General features: G+C 51.7%; 6 protein-coding genes across 6 annotated transcripts; 3 read left to right on the top strand and 3 right to left on the bottom strand.

Moving 5' to 3' along the window:
• Window positions 1–94: 94 nt before the first annotated feature.
• JCM6883_005517 (uncharacterized protein) lies at window positions 95–4,339 on the top strand (the record flags this gene model as incomplete). The annotated part of the gene is made up of 4 exons (XM_076632455.1): window positions 95–292; window positions 447–767; window positions 826–3,254; window positions 3,313–4,339. The coding sequence occupies 4 exons, from the start codon at window positions 95–97 to the stop codon at window positions 4,337–4,339; spliced, it is 3,975 nt and encodes a 1,324-aa protein (XP_076487607.1).
• Window positions 4,340–4,485: 146 nt separating this feature from the next.
• JCM6883_005516 (GNAT family N-acetyltransferase) lies at window positions 4,486–5,289 on the bottom strand (the record flags this gene model as incomplete). The annotated part of the gene is made up of 4 exons (XM_076632454.1): window positions 4,486–4,518; window positions 4,578–4,657; window positions 4,719–4,841; window positions 4,899–5,289. The coding sequence occupies 4 exons, from the start codon at window positions 5,287–5,289 to the stop codon at window positions 4,486–4,488; spliced, it is 627 nt and encodes a 208-aa protein (XP_076487606.1).
• Window positions 5,290–5,682: 393 nt separating this feature from the next.
• JCM6883_005515 (uncharacterized protein) lies at window positions 5,683–11,126 on the top strand (the record flags this gene model as incomplete). The annotated part of the gene is made up of 18 exons (XM_076632453.1): window positions 5,683–6,298; window positions 6,362–6,997; window positions 7,063–7,135; window positions 7,200–7,300; window positions 7,365–7,810; window positions 7,875–8,038; window positions 8,097–8,246; window positions 8,318–8,589; window positions 8,661–8,729; window positions 8,791–9,085; window positions 9,152–9,674; window positions 9,738–9,893; window positions 9,956–10,023; window positions 10,083–10,267; window positions 10,340–10,364; window positions 10,428–10,643; window positions 10,713–10,838; window positions 10,907–11,126. The coding sequence occupies 18 exons, from the start codon at window positions 5,683–5,685 to the stop codon at window positions 11,124–11,126; spliced, it is 4,341 nt and encodes a 1,446-aa protein (XP_076487605.1).
• Window positions 11,127–11,720: 594 nt separating this feature from the next.
• JCM6883_005514 (thioredoxin family protein) lies at window positions 11,721–12,373 on the bottom strand (the record flags this gene model as incomplete). Its single annotated transcript, XM_076632452.1, has 5 exons — window positions 11,721–11,750; window positions 11,823–11,927; window positions 12,006–12,099; window positions 12,183–12,238; window positions 12,329–12,373. The coding sequence occupies 5 exons, from the start codon at window positions 12,371–12,373 to the stop codon at window positions 11,721–11,723; spliced, it is 330 nt and encodes a 109-aa protein (XP_076487604.1).
• Window positions 12,374–13,165: 792 nt separating this feature from the next.
• Window positions 13,166–14,738, top strand: JCM6883_005513 (aminotransferase class I/II-fold pyridoxal phosphate-dependent enzyme; the record flags this gene model as incomplete). Its single annotated transcript, XM_076632451.1, has 4 exons — window positions 13,166–13,861; window positions 13,932–14,049; window positions 14,112–14,254; window positions 14,328–14,738. The coding sequence occupies 4 exons, from the start codon at window positions 13,166–13,168 to the stop codon at window positions 14,736–14,738; spliced, it is 1,368 nt and encodes a 455-aa protein (XP_076487603.1).
• A 107-nt stretch (window positions 14,739–14,845) lies between these two features.
• Window positions 14,846–17,467, bottom strand: JCM6883_005512 (uncharacterized protein; the record flags this gene model as incomplete). Its single annotated transcript, XM_076632450.1, has 3 exons — window positions 14,846–16,947; window positions 17,010–17,242; window positions 17,304–17,467. The coding sequence occupies 3 exons, from the start codon at window positions 17,465–17,467 to the stop codon at window positions 14,846–14,848; spliced, it is 2,499 nt and encodes an 832-aa protein (XP_076487602.1).
• Window positions 17,468–17,586: the final 119 nt, after the last annotated feature.

The raw sequence follows: 17,586 nt of genomic DNA, 5'->3' as shown, positions 1-17,586 counted from the left end.
GGTTTTCAAATTTGCAGGGATTTGAACTTGTGTCGGGAATCTTCCAACACCGCCTCGCAGTCTCCACTCATTACTTCGACGCCTCTATCACTCAATGACCTCGACAGCTATAGGAGGAGATTCGCATGGATTAGCAAGCAATAACCCATTCCGAGATCAAACGTCCGCTGGGACTGGAGACGATTTCGCTCCGAATGACATCGTTCAAGATTTACTCGCGGATACTCGTCCAGACTCCGAGGAGGAGCCGGAGAACGAGCTTACGGTCGATGGAAATCCCGAACCAGTCGAGGTATGTCTCCAGAGGCCTTCTTTCATGCGACGGTTGAGATCGAAACTGAATTTATTCTTCGTTTCTTCTTTCCCACGACTGCTGCGGCTCTTTCCCACAACGCGCGTTTCCGATTCCTCTGTATTGCCTTTCTTCCACTCGTGACTTCCATTAGACGGAGCGACCGAGAAGACCAGGGATGTACGAACGACATCGATCTTCTTCAGCTCCGAGCGTCAATTCGTCTTCTTCCGGTTCAAGACAGTTTCGAATCGCTCGCAAACCTCCACCACCACCTCCGAGACCCATCTTCCCACCAGCGAACGACGATGACAACATACCGGCGTACGAACCTCGAGAGAGATTGAGGAGGGAGCAGTCGAGGGAGAAGAATGGGAAAGAAACGAGCAGGGCAGATTTGGAGAGACAAGAGAAGATTCTGCTACAGAAAGCGATCGAAGAATCGAAGCAAGACTCGGCGAGACGGAGTACAAAGGTAAGTCGCTCACCACATTCTCAGGGAAGAAACGCTGAAGAACGATGTTTCGCAACAGAAATCCGACGAAGACGATCAACTCCGAAGAGCTCTCGAGGCCTCTCGACGTGAAGCAAAAGCCGCTCGTAGCTCCCCACCGATATCTTTACGAGAATCGGCGGAGCTTGAACGAGCTTTGGCGCTTTCAACAGAAGAGCACGAATCTCGACTTCCTCGTTCCTCCAACACTCCTTCACCATCGAAAGTTCGACAATCGTCGTCTCGGGCTTCGACACCTTCAAGGTCTGCCAATAGATCTCGATCTGCCTCGAATCCAGAAGCTCTCCCACCTTTTCCCTTCACGGAGCAAGATCTCGTTCGACCCTCGTACCCGGCTGAAAAATCACATCTCTTCCCTCAAGGTCGACCCTCACTACCTCCTGGCGCGGGAACGACTCAAGACGAGTATGAGAAAGAGATGGAGATGTTAACCTTGGCGATCAGGATGAGCGAAGAGGAAGAAAGGTTGAGGCAAGAGAGAGAAGATCGAGAATTACGAGAAGTGGTGAGAAGGGTTGAAGAGAAGGAGAACGCCGCGAATCTAGCCCTAGCTCGACGCAACTCACCGCCATCCTCATCAGAATCGGCCTCTCCAACGAATTCTCCGAAACAATCGAGACGCTCTTCAAGTTCTTGGTTTCGACCTCCTCTCGCTTCGAAATACTCGGCTACTTCTTCACCTCCCGCTTCACCTCCTCTATCTCCTGGATCGATCGATCGTCCTGGACTCGAAGCAACTCCGACAGAATCGACATTGCGAAGCAACGCAACTTCGTTTCGAAGTGCCGCAGAATCTTTACCCTTCACGAACCTCATCTCGACGACAGCGGTACCGAACGACCTTTCCTCTCGCATCGAGTCGCAGAGACCTCAACGTCGACCTCCAGCTCCTCCCCATCCGAGTCGTCTACCTCCCTCTCCTCCTGAAACTCCGGTCGTCTCGGGTTCCACCTCGTTCGCACCTCCGATCCCACCTCTCCCAGCACCTTACGCTCGACAAAGCACTATTGACTCTGATCGACCAGGACCCTTCCTTCCAGCTCACTCTGAGGCGTTCCGACACGAAAACGATGGCAGTCCCGTCGAGATGCCTTATCTCACTCCTTCGGCTCCGAATTCGATTCGTTCGACGAAGAGAGGCTCGACCGAGAACGGTGGAAGAATCAGCAGCTGGGCCCTCGACGAAAGGAACGGGTCGAACAATTCTGGAGGATCTGGTTCGGGAGGCTCAAGAAGCGAGAGTACGAGCGGGCACAGTCGAGTGAACAGTACTCACAGGAGGTCGACAGATTACGCCACAGGAGGAACGAGTTCGAACTCTCCGCCGAATCAGTCGGAAGAAGGACATGGAGACAATTTCGAAAGTGCCGGCGAAGACTTTCGAGGCGACGACGACGATCATGATTCGGTCGAATCAGAGGTGCGACTTGCCATCAGGAATCCTGATTCGAGTCCTGCCCCACCACTCGAGCTTCAACATCAGGGTGGATTCGTCAGTGAACCTCCAGCCGTCGATGTTCCGAGAGACGTCGAAGTCGGAGATTCCTACCTCGAGAACCTGGAAGGAGGACCGATCTTCTCTTCTGCTTACGCCGGACGATCAATGTCGGCAATCGACGAACAGACGGAACCTGCGAGCTCGATCGTCGCGGAAGATGGATTCAGTCGCCAAGGGTCTTATCCTTCGAACGACGGCAGTTTGGATCCGACGATTCATCGAGGAGAAACCGAACGAGTGCTCGAGGGGCTGCAAGGTGTCGGAGGTGAAGATATGAGGACTTCGATCACGTATCATCAAAGGCCTATCGATGAACGAGAATGGATGCACGATTCAGTCCTTCGTGATCCTTCACACCCTCCTCTAACCGAATCCCTCACTCCGACTCCTCCTCGACGAGAATCACCTCCCGAAATCAACGTTCAGGACCCGAGTCCCTCTCACCTGCGACAAGTGACGGCTTCATCCGCGATTACGAACAGTTCCGCCGGAGTTCGATTGAGCTTTCCTCTCCCTCCTTTGAATTCGAACCTTCCTCCTCCTGCAAGCGCTTCTCCCGTCGAATCGAGCTTGACTCCAACTACGACCGCACCTACTCCTCGTCCCGAAACTTCATCGGAAGAACCCTCCTCTTCCTCGAGTCAACAACACTCACAACAGTCACCGACCGTCGCGTTCGGCGATGGAACTCGATTCGGACACCCTTCGATCTGTGCTCGAGAACCAGCTCACGTTTGTCCTCACGACGGACTCGGAAATCAATCAGAAGTACCCGAATCGATCGAGTTGACGGCTTTGATGGAAGAACCGGAACCTGATTCGGCAGTTGGACTGGGATTGAACCGAAGTTCTACGAGAAGGAGGGAAGAGACAGGAGGAAAGAGTATTCTGAGAGATGCGTGGGCGGTAGAAGCGAGGAGTTGGAGTAGTCTCTTGCGATTCTTGATGTGGTTCGTCGCTTTCTGTCTCGCTTCATCACTGTCTGAACTGACAGTCTCGCTTTCATAGGTACGGAGATACGAAACTTGTCGCATCTCCTCGAGACGTAGCACTCGAACCGACTCGACACTGCACGGCTGCGGCATCTCTCGAATTCAGACCTGACGATGAAGGCTACACAATCATCCGCCTAGTTGTTTCGATCCTCGCTCCCGACGACCCTGAAGCCCATTCTCACCGCGAACTCACCGTCGAACACCCAGCAACGAGTCCTCCCGCCTACCAGGGGAAAGGGAAAGGCAAATCTCGATCTTATTTCCATTCTTCCTCCGCGCCTCCTCAAGATTCATCAGCTCTCTCCAACCTCGCGACTTTCCATTTACCCGATTCGGTTCACTTACCTTGTCGACTCTCGAACCTCGCGATTCAACTCTACACACTACGACACCTCGCTTCGATCGCTCGATCTACTCAACCCGTTAAAGAAGGAGGTACATCGGGCTATCAAGCTCTTCGAGAACTCTCGATCGCCCTCGAGAACTTGACGACGATCTCTCAGAGTCGACAAGAACGAGACGCGAGTTCTCATCAAGGTCCTTCGCAGTATCGAGCTCAATCGGGAGGAGGAGGTCCTGTTAACCGTTCAGACGAGAACGAACGACTCTTGACGCGGTTGAGGGATCGTTTGAGGAGATTAAAGAGAGGTGGAGGAGGAGGAGGGAACGAAAACTTCTATACGGGCACGAGTCCGCAGAAACCGAACAAATTGGTGAAAGCTCCCCCGACTCGCAGGGATACAGGTCCTCAAGGGCGGGAAACTTATCCAGCTCCGACTCAGACGGTACAACCTTTGTCGAGAACTGAAAGGGTCCTTTCAGCAAACGATCACGAGCACGACGAGGAAGGAGAAGAGGAGGAAGAGTTGGCAAGTGGAAGTGGTAATCATCTTGAGCTGGATGGAGCTAGGTTCTCGCTAGTGAGAAGGGAGCCAACTGTCGAGAGGAGGGCTGGTATCCCTGAAGAGTGGGACCAGCGTCGAAGGAACGGAGCAGATGTGAGAAACGAAACCTCCTATATGCCTATTCTCAGATCTTGATCACTCGCTATATTCATTTGTCTTTATTCTGTACATAGTTGTCATAGCTGTCTTGTTCTCGCGTTGTAGCAGCCATATCCTATCTGTAGCCATTTCTCTTCCTCGAAAAGTTGTATATTCCATCAGTTCTTTAGCGAAGGTGTTCGTCATTGCCTCAGGCGTAGAATCATCGGCCATGTCTGCAGAGAGAATCATCAGCGAAGAGCGAAGCGGAACTCGCGGTGAAAAAGTCACTGACCGTCACTTCTGGTCGAGTCGTCGCAGTGAGAGGCTCTCCGATATCGATGAAGCCCATTCGCTGATAAAGCGGACGTCCGACTACCCGCCAGAACTTGTCAGTAGTCGCTTGTTGATTATCTGTGAGAGAAACAGCATTTACTTTCTGTCGAAACGAGAAAGCAATCGACGTTCTCTTGCTTTGCTCGATCAATTCCCCAGTGTACCATCTTGCGTCCGATACCTTGACCCTGTAGCTCCAGCTGAACCCCGAGAATGTTTAGATCTATCGTAAAGGCGAGGTGAGAAGGCATCGAAAACTGAAGAGACGAAACGAGCTCACGCCAATGCGCGTCGCGACAAAGATCGTCCGCACCCTCGATTCTCCTCATATACTCGACAACGTCTTCCCGGACCGGGCTTCCTTCCGGCCAGAACCTTTCCTCTACACCCGCGTGTCTCTCCTCAATCGACGGAAAAAAATCCCACCAAGCGAATCCAACGCACTCTTCGCCTCTCTTCGCTACAATCACCTCGATGCCATTGTTCCCATCCTCGTATTTCTCTTTGTAGACCTTTTCTAACCGCTTAATGAACCATTCGTCGCAGGCAGAAGGAGAAACTCCGCTGAGAATGTAGTTCGTGAGTCGGGTTTGGAAGAATGCTGGGCGGTAGATCTCGGCGAGGGCTCGAAAGTCTGAAGGTTTGAAGGAGTGTAGCGTAATGCTCGACATTGGTAGGCGGTGGGCGGTAGGCGGTAGGCGGTTAAGGAGAAAGCCGATGCGAAGACGAGTGCGCAAGGGAGGCGACGTGCGAACAGGATCGGATAGGAGAGAGTCGATCAAGCAGTGGTGAAGAGAGAATAGAACTGAGTCAAAAGAAACCACGAGGACACCATAGTGATGATCATCGAGTCAAGTCACGAACAACATTTCCTAGTTCGAGGAAGAGCTAAAAGGAGCGGGCGCATACAGAGCGTGGTTTGCGATGCTACTGAGAGCTGAAGATCGTCGGAGGTATGGAGGCGGAACAGAGCGGATAAAGCGTTTGAAGGAGAGGAAGTTGAATGACGAAGTGCTCCTTCTCCACCACTCCAAATCATTCAGACCCTTACTCGACCGATCTGAATGAGCAACGATACACAGCACCGACGGACAGCCACCGGAAACACCAACCCTTCCTTATCGTCATCAAACTCACCTCGCTCCCTCACTCCCTTCGCTTCTGCTCTCACTGATGCAACTCCTCTGAGCTCTCCGACTGCGAATCCAGCTACCTTACAACTAGGCCCGAGTGCTCCTATCGGTAGTGACAACCTGAAATCGACACCGCTCACTCGAGATGGACAACCTCTCCCGGGTCCTCCTGCTCCTCTCAACTTGGCCAAACTCGCATCTGGAGTCGGTTCTACTCGATCAGGCTCCGTCCTATCTCGCGGCCTGATCCTCAAGTCGGATTATCGTTATTCTGCTCCTCCCGCCGCAAGTCAAACCGAAGCTTCTGCATTCGCAGATCCAGAACACGAACGACGTACGCACGCACAACAGGCAGAAGCGTATCATCTTGGAGGTGCGACGAACTTCAGAGATGGTGGACTCGGGATTTGGGGAACGGCTCAACCGTCAGAAACAGGAATTCTGAGCGTATTGACGCTGTTGAGGAGCAAACATGATCCGACGACGAGGGAGAAGGGGAAAGAAACGGTTTGGTGCTGCTTGAGGGAAGAGCCGATCATCTATATCGGTATGTTCGCCAATTCTATCCTTGCGAGAAAGAAATTGAGCTGAACCGTTTTGCCTCGATTAGGCGCTCAACCATTCGTCTTGCGAGAAGCTGCTCATCCAACTCGAACTTATTCAATCTCGAACCGAGCCGAGAACCTCGAAGAGATCGAAGCACGACTGAAACAAGACGTCTTGAAAGAATCTCGACGATACGGAGGACTCGTCCTCGTTCATTCCGAAGACTCTTCCTCCTCCCACTCTACCCCTACTATCACTCCAACCTGGGTATCTGCCGACAACATCCGAACCGTTCGAGAGTTGTTCTCGCAGATTCGAGACAAAGGTTACAACGTTTCTTTCCATCGAACTCCTGTTTCTCGAGATCAATCCCCTGGAGACGGTTACCTCGATCACTATACTTCTCTCATTTCGACCGTTCCTACAACTTCTTCCCTCGTGTTCAATTGCGGAGTCGGAGTCGTTCGAACAACTTTCGCAATGTCGGCAGCTCTCATCGTTAGGAGGAAACAATTACTCGAAGAAGGTGCGATGGATCCTTACGGACTCGCAGTAGGAGATGAGGAACCGGACAATATCATCGGAAGTCCAACGCTGAGAAGTCAGGATAAGAGTACGGCGGAGAGAATGCTGAAAGGGAGATTGGAACAAGCGGAACGGGATCGAAGTTTGTTGAGGTTGATGCATGTCTTGTCGAAGAGTCAGTACTGCGCTTCCGCTCCAAGAATCTATAGGGCAGTGTGCTGATGCGATCTTGTGAAACAGGTCTGCCGGCGGGAAGTCAAGGAACGATTTTGTCACTGCTTTCGCTCAACTCTGGCTTGATGGAGAACCTCAGGTTTGTCACTTGCTTGGGTTCAGGTGAACAAGACACTCATCCTGATTCATGATCGTGGCATCAGGTCTGCTTTGCTCGGAAAATACGATATCGTTCTATCGCTGCTTTCGACTCTCGACGATGGATCCGCAACGAAGAAGGTTGTAGACTCGATCATCGATCACTGTGAGCTTCTCGATGCGCTTGGTCCCAGTTCTGGCCCCGCTAACCTCTATTGTGTCTCTCACAGGCGACGCTCTCGTGAACTTGCGAGAAAGTGTCCTCGCTCATCGAGTCCGCTACGCATCTCTCGCCTTGCTCGACGAACAATCCGCCGCCGAGCATCGTTCTCAAGCTCTTGCCGCCTTGCAACGCTACTTCTTCCTCGTCACTTTCGGAGCCTTCGTCGCCGAAACTCCTCTCCCCACTTCAACCTCGACTTCTCGACCTCCTACGTTCTCCTCGTGGTTGAAACATCGATCCGAGATTCAGAGCATGGTTTCAAGGATGAACAAAACTGGTCATTTCTTCATCTTTTCTCCAGTTTACGATTTGAGTGCGATCGCGAGAGGAGGGGACGGGGGACAAGGAGTACCGAGAATCAATATGGCGACGATGTTCGATAAAGGTAGATTCAGGGATGTCGCACCGGGAGGAGACGTCGTGGGAGACGAGTTTGCGCATCAAATCGTTCGAGTGAGTTCTCCCGCTCGCACGAGCCTTGTTCGAGACCGCGCGCTGACACTTGATGACCGTCTAGAATCGCTCTGGAGTTATCCTACGTTCCGGAATGATCCTCAAGGACGATCAATGGGTTACGCTCGGTGAGAATCAAGAACAAGTCGTTCGAGGTGCGATCAACTATCGACGAGTCCCGGGAGGAAACACTTACGGTCTATCGCAACCAACGCATGACGGAATCAAGTGAGACGCTTCGCTATCTACTTGCTTAACCTTTTGCTGACGACTCGTTCGCGAACAGGCGAGTCCTCGAAATGGTCAAATCGGATCTGAAATCTGGAGCAAAGAGCCACTGGCTCAACTTGCGAGAAGAACCGCTAGTCTACATCAACGGTTCACCTTACGTTCTCCGATCGCAAGCTGTCTCGCTCCGAAACGTGAAGTCGTATCGGTACGTTGGATCTTCGTGCATTTCTGTCGCGCGATCCTGCCACTAATGCACGCAACTGTTCCCACGTACAGAGGCATCACAGCATCACGTCTCGAAGTTCTCGAAGAAAGGCTCAAGTCTGACGTCCTTGCGGAGCTTCAAGCGTTCGATGGTCGGATCCTCCTCGCAACCGAAGCTGAAGACGGTTCGGTCAATCAAGTCTGGGAAACGATTGAGGATGAGAGCCAGGTACAAACTCTGAAGCAAGTCATGGATGGGATTAGACGAGAGATGGGATTGGAAGATCAGTTACAGTTCAAGAGGGTACCGATCACTTCGGAAGCGTTCCCAGAGTTCAGTGATCGTGAGTTGGCGAATCCACTTAGACCGTACGATTGGCACGGACACGGACTCAGTGACTCCTCTAATCCACAGTTCGAGACATTCTCGAGACTGTCACGACAGCTTCTCCCGAAGATGCTCTCATTGTAAACGATCAACTCGGTATGCTTCGATTCTCCTCCCCTCTCTCCCGTCGCTCTGACAATTCGGTCGTGTTGAACAGGTCGAGGTCGAACGACTCGAACTCTCGTCATCATCAAGATGGTGACAGATTGGCTTCGACACGGACCGAAACCTCCTCGTTCTAACCGTTCTTCTTACACCGTGATCAACAACCTCTTGCGAGCAGTTCCTCGCACGGGTCAAGAGGTGAAAGACGCCGTCGATGAAGCGATCACGGCGTGTGGACATCCATTCGACATGCTTGAGTCGATCGAGGATGCGAGACAAGCAGCGGAGGACGCACAATCGGACTTCGAAAAGGAGAAATGGGTTGCTCGAGGTCTCAAGGAACTGAGGTCCGTACTTTCCTCGTGTAGCTCATCGAAACGAGCTGAAAAGCTGACGGACCTTGTGACGAACAGGGCCTACTTCTTCTTGATTCTCCTCATGTGTTACCTCAACGAAACTCGACCTGAAACCTGGCGAGATCTCGGTCAAACCTCTTCATACGAAGACTACATCCGTCAACGACCCGTCTTCAAAACGATCGAACGAGAACTCGATTCGGCTAGGATCGAAGCCCTCGTTCCTCTCGAGCGACCCCTCACGGATGGAGCGGCTTCGAACGATGAAGTTGCAGATTTCGTAGCTCAACGATCGGGTCGAGTCCTCTCGGCGTTCACCTTACTCAAGAGTGATTTCTTCAGCGGTTTGCAGAAGATGAGTTTACCTGAACGAGTTGATGGAGCTCCGAACTTCCGGAGGGTTCAACTCGATTTCTCCGCCGCCGTGAACGATGGAACGAAATCGACGAACGAGAATGGACCGCTCGTTTATGGAACGGGAATGCCGACGACTGATGGACTCAGAAGAGCGTTGGAGAAGATGGGTGCGAAGGAAATGACCGTCACTTGGACTTCGATGCGAGAAGAGCCTGTTCTTTACGTGAGCTCACTTTCGCTTCGTCTCTCATCGGCTTGCTCGAATGCTAACGATTGCAAACAACAGATTCGATCTCGACCTCACGTTCTTCGCTTGTTCGATCAACCTCTCGAGAATGTCATCACGACGGGAGTCACGACTGCGACGGTTGAAGCGATGGAGGCTGAGTTGAAACGAGATTTGCTCCGAGAACGAGAAAAGACGGGCGGAAAAGTTCTTCTCGTATGTCCTCTGTCTTGCCCTGTCTCCATGGGAGGTCACTCACTCGTATGCGCTTTCTCTAGCATGACGAAATTGAAGAGAATGGAACGTTCACAGTCACTGCGATGTGGGAAGAGATCCAACCCGAGGAGTGAGCGCAACCGTTTCTTAGTCTCGCTGAGCACAACTGAGACAGCTTTCCCGGCACAGTGTTCTCACTCCCCGAGAAGTGTTCGCAAAGATGCAATCCGAAGGTCTGAAAGTCGACTACGACCGACTCCCCGTCACGGATGAAACGGCCCCAATCCCCGGAATCTTCAGTCGAATCGAACAGAGATGTTCGGCAGCTCTCATCGAATCGAACAAGGCGACGTTGACGATGAACTGTCAAATGGGTGAGCTTCGTTTCTTCTCAAGGGTCCTCGTGCTTAGACAAGAATTAAAGCTCACGATTCTTTTGTCGTCAGGTCGAGGTCGAACGACAACCGGAATGTAAGCTCGACTCCTTCCCTCTCTCTACTCTCCGTACTGACGCCTTCTTTCGTGCTTATACAGGGTCGCCTGCGCCCTAGTCTACAATATCCTCTTCGCGCGTTCGTCCGCATCCGACCTAGCCGCCTCCTTCATCGTTCCCGACCACTCCCACAACTCTTCCTGGGACGGTCGAGAATCCGACCCGTACCTCGAAGGGGAATACAAAGTCGTTCTTCAGCTTGTGGGAGTTTTGCAGAATGGGAAAATGGCGAAGAAATTAACGGATCGTGCGATTGAGTGAGTACGAGCTTCTTCGCTAGAGTCAAGGAAGGTTCGAGGAGCTGACCGCTCGTTTGCGGTGTGCAGTAATATGGAAGCGGTGCAGAATTTAAGAACTGCGATTTTCTCATTCAAACTCAGGGTAGAGGCTTCGGAAGCTGGTTCGAAGAAACGAGAGAAATTATTCGATCAAGCTCTCAATTACCTTTACCGGTTCGTCCTCCTTCTCTCTCTTCGCTCTCCATCACCAGTGTCACTCATTCCTTCTGTTGTTTCGTTAGTTACGCAACCCTCATCGTATTCGCAAATTTCCTCCTCGACAAAGCCGCCGCTCTCGATCGAGAAAACGACAGTGATGAGGACGACGACGAAGAGAATGATGATGAGAAGAAGATGAGGGGAACCAGTAGGGGTAGGAGGAATTCGTATCCTCCTTTCGCGGAGTATCTCGAAGCTAGACCGGAGATTAAACGAATCCTCTCGAGGAGGACACTCGACTAGAGAGACTAGACTAGAGAAGAGTGAATTGTGTAGTAGAGGGGGTTTGTATGTAAAGCTAGGCTGTTGTCGTTTTGCAGCTAGAAAGGTGAGTCTTTCGACTTTCTCTTTTCTCGATCCAGCTTGAGCTCTGCAGCGGAGGTCCATTCGCTGACGATCTCCACCGCTTGCACAGAATAGATGAAGTTCCCTGTGAAGTGATTTGTGCAATGTCTGACAGCAATTGACTCGACGATCTTCGATTTTGCGTCGAGAGAAAGAACGAGCTGAAGCATTTCGCATCGACGTCGCGCTTGCGATGTCTAAAGACTGTAGCAGAACTGATACCGCACTCTCGTCTCCCCGTGCAACCTGCGAGAGTGAAGTGAACACAGAGAGAAACACTAGAACAAAGTACTTTTTCATCTGAAATTTAATCCTCGACATTGAGCTCCCCCTCACGTTGCGACGAAGAGCCTGCCTTGATTCCTCCCTCACTATACTACTACCACTCATCGGAATTCGGCTATCGATACAAACATGAAAACGGAGAAACGGAGAAACGAGAAACCGAGAGACAGAGAATAATTTGCGATTTGAACGACGTTGACTAGAGACTTAGGATTTGATTACGTGGGAGAGGGTACGCTAACGATCGCAAGTGAGTATCAGTCTCCGATCGACGCTGATAAGAGAAGACAAGGGATCGTCTAAGCTCACCTCGAGAGCTGGGTACGAACTCCCAACGTATTCATCGATCTTGCTCCCATTCTTGTAGAAATGGAAAGTTGGGGCTAGTTGAACTTTCGAAGTCATTGCGATATCCTTTTGATCGTCAGGACGTACTCCTAGTCAGTCCCGTCGAAGAAAGAGAAAGACTAAGGAGAGACAAGGTGGACGAACTTGTTGATCATTGATATCTACTCTGTAGAACTTGATTTGTGAATTGAATCGATCATTGTTAGAGTATCCATCCCATTTAGGTGCGATAGCTTTCCTATCATCGTCGACGAGGAATCGAGTCAGCCTGCGAAACAGCGACGACGAAACACGGAGAGAGAGAGGGAGGTCGGAGCTTACGAGGGTTCATCCCAAGGAGCCATGAATTGAACGGCGGTGATATCGGACGAGTTGATCTAGCACCATTGTACAAGAGGAGAAGAAGAGATGAGTGGGGGTTGCGGGGGAGGAGAAAGAGAGAAGAAGAAGGGAGAGGAGAGACTGACAACGTCCTTGTATTGCGATTCAGATTTAAGGTTGGTGACAGGCATCTTGTTGATTGACTGGCAGAGGGGGAGAAGGTCAGTGTTTGGCGAGGGAGGACACAGACGAGAGGGTCGCGTGACAAAGATCCGAACAAAGATGCTCTAACTTACAGAGTGATAGGGCGACGTTGTGTGTGGTTGTGTCGAAGGGAGAGGGGTGTTATCCGAAGTGTTCGATGTTGCGAGTGAGTGAAGAGAGAGAGAGAGAGAAGGAATCAGAAGCGCGAAGTGGGGTTGGAAGCTGAGGCTCTGCGGACACGTCACAGCCCTCCCCTCCTCTCCTCTTTCGTTACTTGATTTGCATACATTCACTTGCCTTCCACAAACTTCGCTTCTCGTCTACTACCACTCAGCGATTCGGCAAGGAGTACAACACAGAGGTAGCACTCAGGCGTAGCTCGATAAGGAACCGGCACAGAGCAAGTCAAATTCTCAGTTTCCCATCTAAACGGTCCTCAGCCTCTTCAAGCAGCTGAGCCAGGCGTAGAATAAGTGGAAGTGGGCAAGGGAAGAACCAGCAAGGGTACCTCGCTCTGTAGGAGTCGCTGGAACGGGTGCAGAGTTGCGTTGGGAAACAGATCGCTCAACCTTCAGCCTCTCGACCTTGGGGACTAGATGTCGAGTCGCAGAGGGCGTGTAGAGATGCGAGGAGCAAGCTGTCGGGTGGGTAGAACGGTAGGGCGAGGGCGGTCGAACTTTGAATCAGAGCGCAAAATCTCGTCGCAATGCTCTTCCTGTACAGCTGGCTGACCTCCGCTCCATTAATCTCTCCAGCAACAGTCACTCACTCGACTCAACATGTCGGCCTTACGTTCCCGACTCGAATCAGCACTCGCCTCTCGACGTTCTCGACAAATGCTTCGATCCCTCGAACCACTCTCATCCTCCTCCTCTTCCTCCTCCTCTTCTTCCTCCTCCTCTCATCCGGTTCCTCTCGTCGATTTCTCCTCGAACGACTACCTCTCCTTCTCGCACTCCCCACTCCTTCGACAAAAACTTCTCTCTTCCCTCAACTCTCCCAACTCTCCCTCTCCTTTCGGTCCCCCTTCTTCTCGACTCCTCGACGGAAACTCTCCCTCTCACCTCGCCCTAGAACATCAGCTCTCCCACTTCTTTGCGGCGGAGGAAGGAGGCGCATTGTTGTTCAATAGTGGATTCGACGCGAACGTTGGAGTTTGGACTTGTTTACCCGGTCCAGAGGACTTCATCCTCTATGATGAACTCGTACATGCTTCGATACACGACGGGATGCGATCGAGTAGGGTACCGGTCGAGAGGAGGATCAAAGTCAAGCATAATTCTTTGGAGGACCTCGAGGAGAGATTGAGGGAGATTATCAGGAGGGATGAGGCGGTCGAGAAAGGGAAGAAGAGCGTCTGGATTGGGGTAGAGACATTGTATTCGATGGATGGGGATTTGTGTCCGTTGAGGGAAATGGTAGAACTCGTAGAGAGAGTTTTACCGAGAGGAAATGGTCATTTTATCGTTGATGAGGTGAGCGGACTCTTCCCTCCTTCTACTTCGTGAGTATCTCACTGACGGACTTCATGCGTGTGCTGGTTAGGCACATTCTACTGGATTGTATGGAGAAAAGGGCAGAGGATTAGTTTGCGCTTTGGGATTAGCGAATCGAATTACCATCAGGCTGCATACTTTTGGGAAAGCTATGGCCTGCAGCGGAGGTGAGCTTCTTTCGCTGTCTTGGTCCAGCAGAACCACCGAGCTTACAAGAGTCGACTCGCAGCGGTGGTACTTTGCACACCTTTGATTCGACAGTACCTAGTCAACTACGCCCGACCTCTCATTTATTCGACCGTAACACCACACATGAACGTGAAAGCGATTGAGAAATCGATAGAAATGTTGGAACAAGGTCATGGAGATCAAGTGAGTCATTCTCTTTTCTTTCGAGAACGGGGAAGTAATGCTGACTCGAACGAAAACTCGCTTGTAATTGTAGCCGGCTCGACACGTTCATGAACTAGCAGCGACCCTCATTTCATCCCTGAGCTCATTCCTCACATCCTCGTCCTCCGTTTCCCTCCCTCCTCATCTCCTTCCACCACTCTATAATCCCTCCTCTTCGTTACATCGTTCCCATCCCCCAACCTCCTCAATCATTCCGCTCCTAACAACTTCCCCTCGACCTCTATCAGCGTTCCTCCGTGAGCTAGGGTACCTCGTGAGACCGATAACGTACCCTACTGTACCGAAGGGGATGGAGAGAGTGAGAGTTTGTTTGCATGCGAGGAATACGAAGGAGGAAGTGATTGGATTGGCTGAGGGAGTTAGGCGGTGGGAGAACGAGCGAGCTGAAAGAGAAAGAACGAGTAGAGGGAACGGAGGTCTGGAGATTAGAGCTAGACTGTGATAGAGAGTAACTTAACTTATCTCTCATCTGTATCAGACCGGAGAGAGAGAGAGAAGAAGATATCTAACAACCGATGATAATATTTACATTTTTCAGCGAACGGAGATCTATTCCTCTGCATTGAGTGCTTCCAAGATACTTTTCTCTACAGCTCTCAACATTCCTTGATCCGAGTTCAGACTACTCATAAAGTATACGACGTTCCCAAGGGGTCTCGCGTGAATCCCTTCGAATAACCCTTCTTTCGATTGCGTTCTCAATCGTCGGAGGAACGATTCCGATGCGGTCGAGGTGTAACCGGAGGAGGTAGATGAGAGATGAAGGATGAGAACGGTTCCGAGGGAGAGAGTACCGGAGATTCGAGGGTGAGAGGAAAGGGAGTGAACGAAGGAGGAAGACCAGAGAGACCAAACGGGATCCGATGTCGATGTCGATGTCGAAGAGAGAGTCGAGACAGTTGAGGTGGACCATTCTTCTTTCGCCTTGTTCCATTCCCCATCTTGTTTCTCTTCCATTCGTTCCAAGATCTCGAGGGTTTTGTTCGCGACTCCACACCCGACCGCGTGAGCCGTGTATGAATGTCCGTGTAATAACGCATCAACCTTGTTCTCCCCGAGGAACGACTTGAAGATTGCGTCCGAAGCTAATGTGACCGACATAGGGACGAGTCCTCCCGTGAGAATCTTCGCGTAACAGGAAATGTCGGGTTTCGTCGAGGTTCCGAGGAAAGAGGATGCAGATTGTCGTCCGAGTCGGTACAAGCCAGTGAAGACTTCGTCGAAGATGACGGGGAGTCCAGTCCAGACGGGAGTGGGAGTCGCGGTGGGAGAAGAAGGAGTGTAGGAAGAGGAAGGAACGGAAGGGAAGAGTTTTCGATTCGTTCGAACGACGTCGATGAGCGTGCGTTGGTAGAGTGGGTCGACGACAATCATTCCTCCGGCTCCCATGATGACGGGTTCCAAGATCAAAGTACCGAATTTGATGTCTCCTTTCGCGAGTCGTTCCTCGAGGTCCGATTCGATCTCTTCGCGATAAACTTGAGCGAGCGGGTCCTCCTTGACTCGTCGATCGACGTCGTAGATCTCCTGTAGAGTCTCGTAGGTTGTCGTTCGTCCTCCCGTTCCAGTAACGACGACTTTTCCTTTCTCGATCCTTATCGAAGGAGATTCGAGCCAGTACCCTCTTCCTTCGTACCATTCGACCCTCTCACTATATACTCCCCCTTCGCAAGCATCCATCGCACCAATCGTATCTCCATGATAACTCCCCTTCAACCCAAGTACCGCAATTCGTTTCCTCTCCTCCTTATTCAACTCTTCTCGATCCGCAAACGCCCTCAAGGCCATCTTCAAAGCGACTTCCATCCCCGTACTACCGTTATCCGAGAAGAACACCCGATTCGCCCAGCCTTGACCAACGGTGGAGAGGAGTCGTTCGGCGAGGTTCAAAGCGGGGAGATTCGTCGCGGTTGGAAACATGACGTGTCCGAATCGACCGGCGGAATGAGCGGCGGCGAGAGTCAGCTCAGGGTTCGAATGCCCGAGACATTGAGTCCACCAAGAGGCGGAACCGTCGAAGACTGGGTTGAGAAGAGAGGTTTGAGGCGAGGAAGAAGTCGATGGGGAGGAAGGAGAGGATTTCTGAGTCGAAGGTGGGAGAACGGGAGAGACGGCAGCTGAGGGGGTCGAGTTCGAGTCGGAAAAGACGCTGAAAGTATCGCCGTGCGCCGAATCGATCACCATGACGTCCTTTTCGTTTTTCACCAGTCCATGCTGAACGAACGGCCACCAAACTGAGTCTAGTGTCCGTCTCGGTGCCGTTTCGAGCGTCTTGATCCTCTGGAGGTGCGTCTGTTGTAACGATTCGATAATAGGTTGGAGAGGTTCTCCTTCGAGGGTCGAATAATACGCTTCGAGGTTCTTCGCGTCTTCCTCGGCGGACGGTACTTGCTGAGGAGGTTGATCGACAACTCCAACCTTGATCCCTCGTTCTCCGAACCATTTCGAGAAGTATTCGTGATTCGCGTAATAAGCTTCTCGGAAAACGAGAACGGCATCGACGTCGTAGCCTCGAAGGAGGAGAGATTCGTATGCCGAGATCGTTGTTGAGATCCCGCCGAGAGCGTGAGAGGCGATCAAGAGTGTCGGCGGTAGTAGTGGTCGGAAGGCGTCGAGCTGAGAAGTCCCACTCAGCGTCGGAGAGTGAACACCTTTCTCGAAAATTGCGAGGTCTCAGCTTCTTGCCTCAAATTGACTCAAGGATGGAACTCACCTCCCGCTGACTCAATATACAAACTACTTCTCTGCCCTGTCGTCTGTCCCGCAAACGAACGAGCATAGCTGCCCACCGCTTGAGCGAATTCCCTGTCGGTCGGTGCTTTCAACTTCGATCCTGCTCCCTCTCCTCCCGCTTCCGCGCGTTCGACCGCCAAGTGAGGTGATACTGGTTCATCGAAATGGAACAGACAAGCCGTCTTGGCCTTTGGTGCAAACTTTTGTAGATGCCTGAACGAACTCGCTGCGGCTTCAGTCTCTCACCCTCAGTGACAAAGAGAGGTTGGCTTACAGTTCATCATCTCCATCTCCAGATCCAGTTCCAACCGGTTTCAAATACCCAACTCGTTCCCCTAGAGCGAGAGACGCTCGAACTAATCCGGTACTGAAGATACTCTTGCCGACTGAGGTTGAGGGTGCCACGACGAGGTGAGTCCGTAGATGTCGGGATAACATTCTGCTCTGGGTAGTTGAGCTACCGGCAGAAGTCGAGGGAGGGCAAAGAAGGGGCCGAAGAGATGAAGATGGGGAAAGTCAATGATTGATTCACTCGCCGCCGGGGATAGCCGTGAGCA

Source organism: Sporobolomyces salmoneus, assembly GCF_050403485.1.
Source record: "Sporobolomyces salmoneus JCM6883 DNA, S_salmoneus_JCM6883_v1_ctg26, whole genome shotgun sequence".
Classification (NCBI taxonomy): domain Eukaryota; kingdom Fungi; phylum Basidiomycota; class Microbotryomycetes; order Sporidiobolales; family Sporidiobolaceae; genus Sporobolomyces; species Sporobolomyces salmoneus.
The sequence above is the reverse complement of the archived record's forward strand: the minus strand, read 5'-3'. Positions and strand labels throughout refer to the sequence as shown.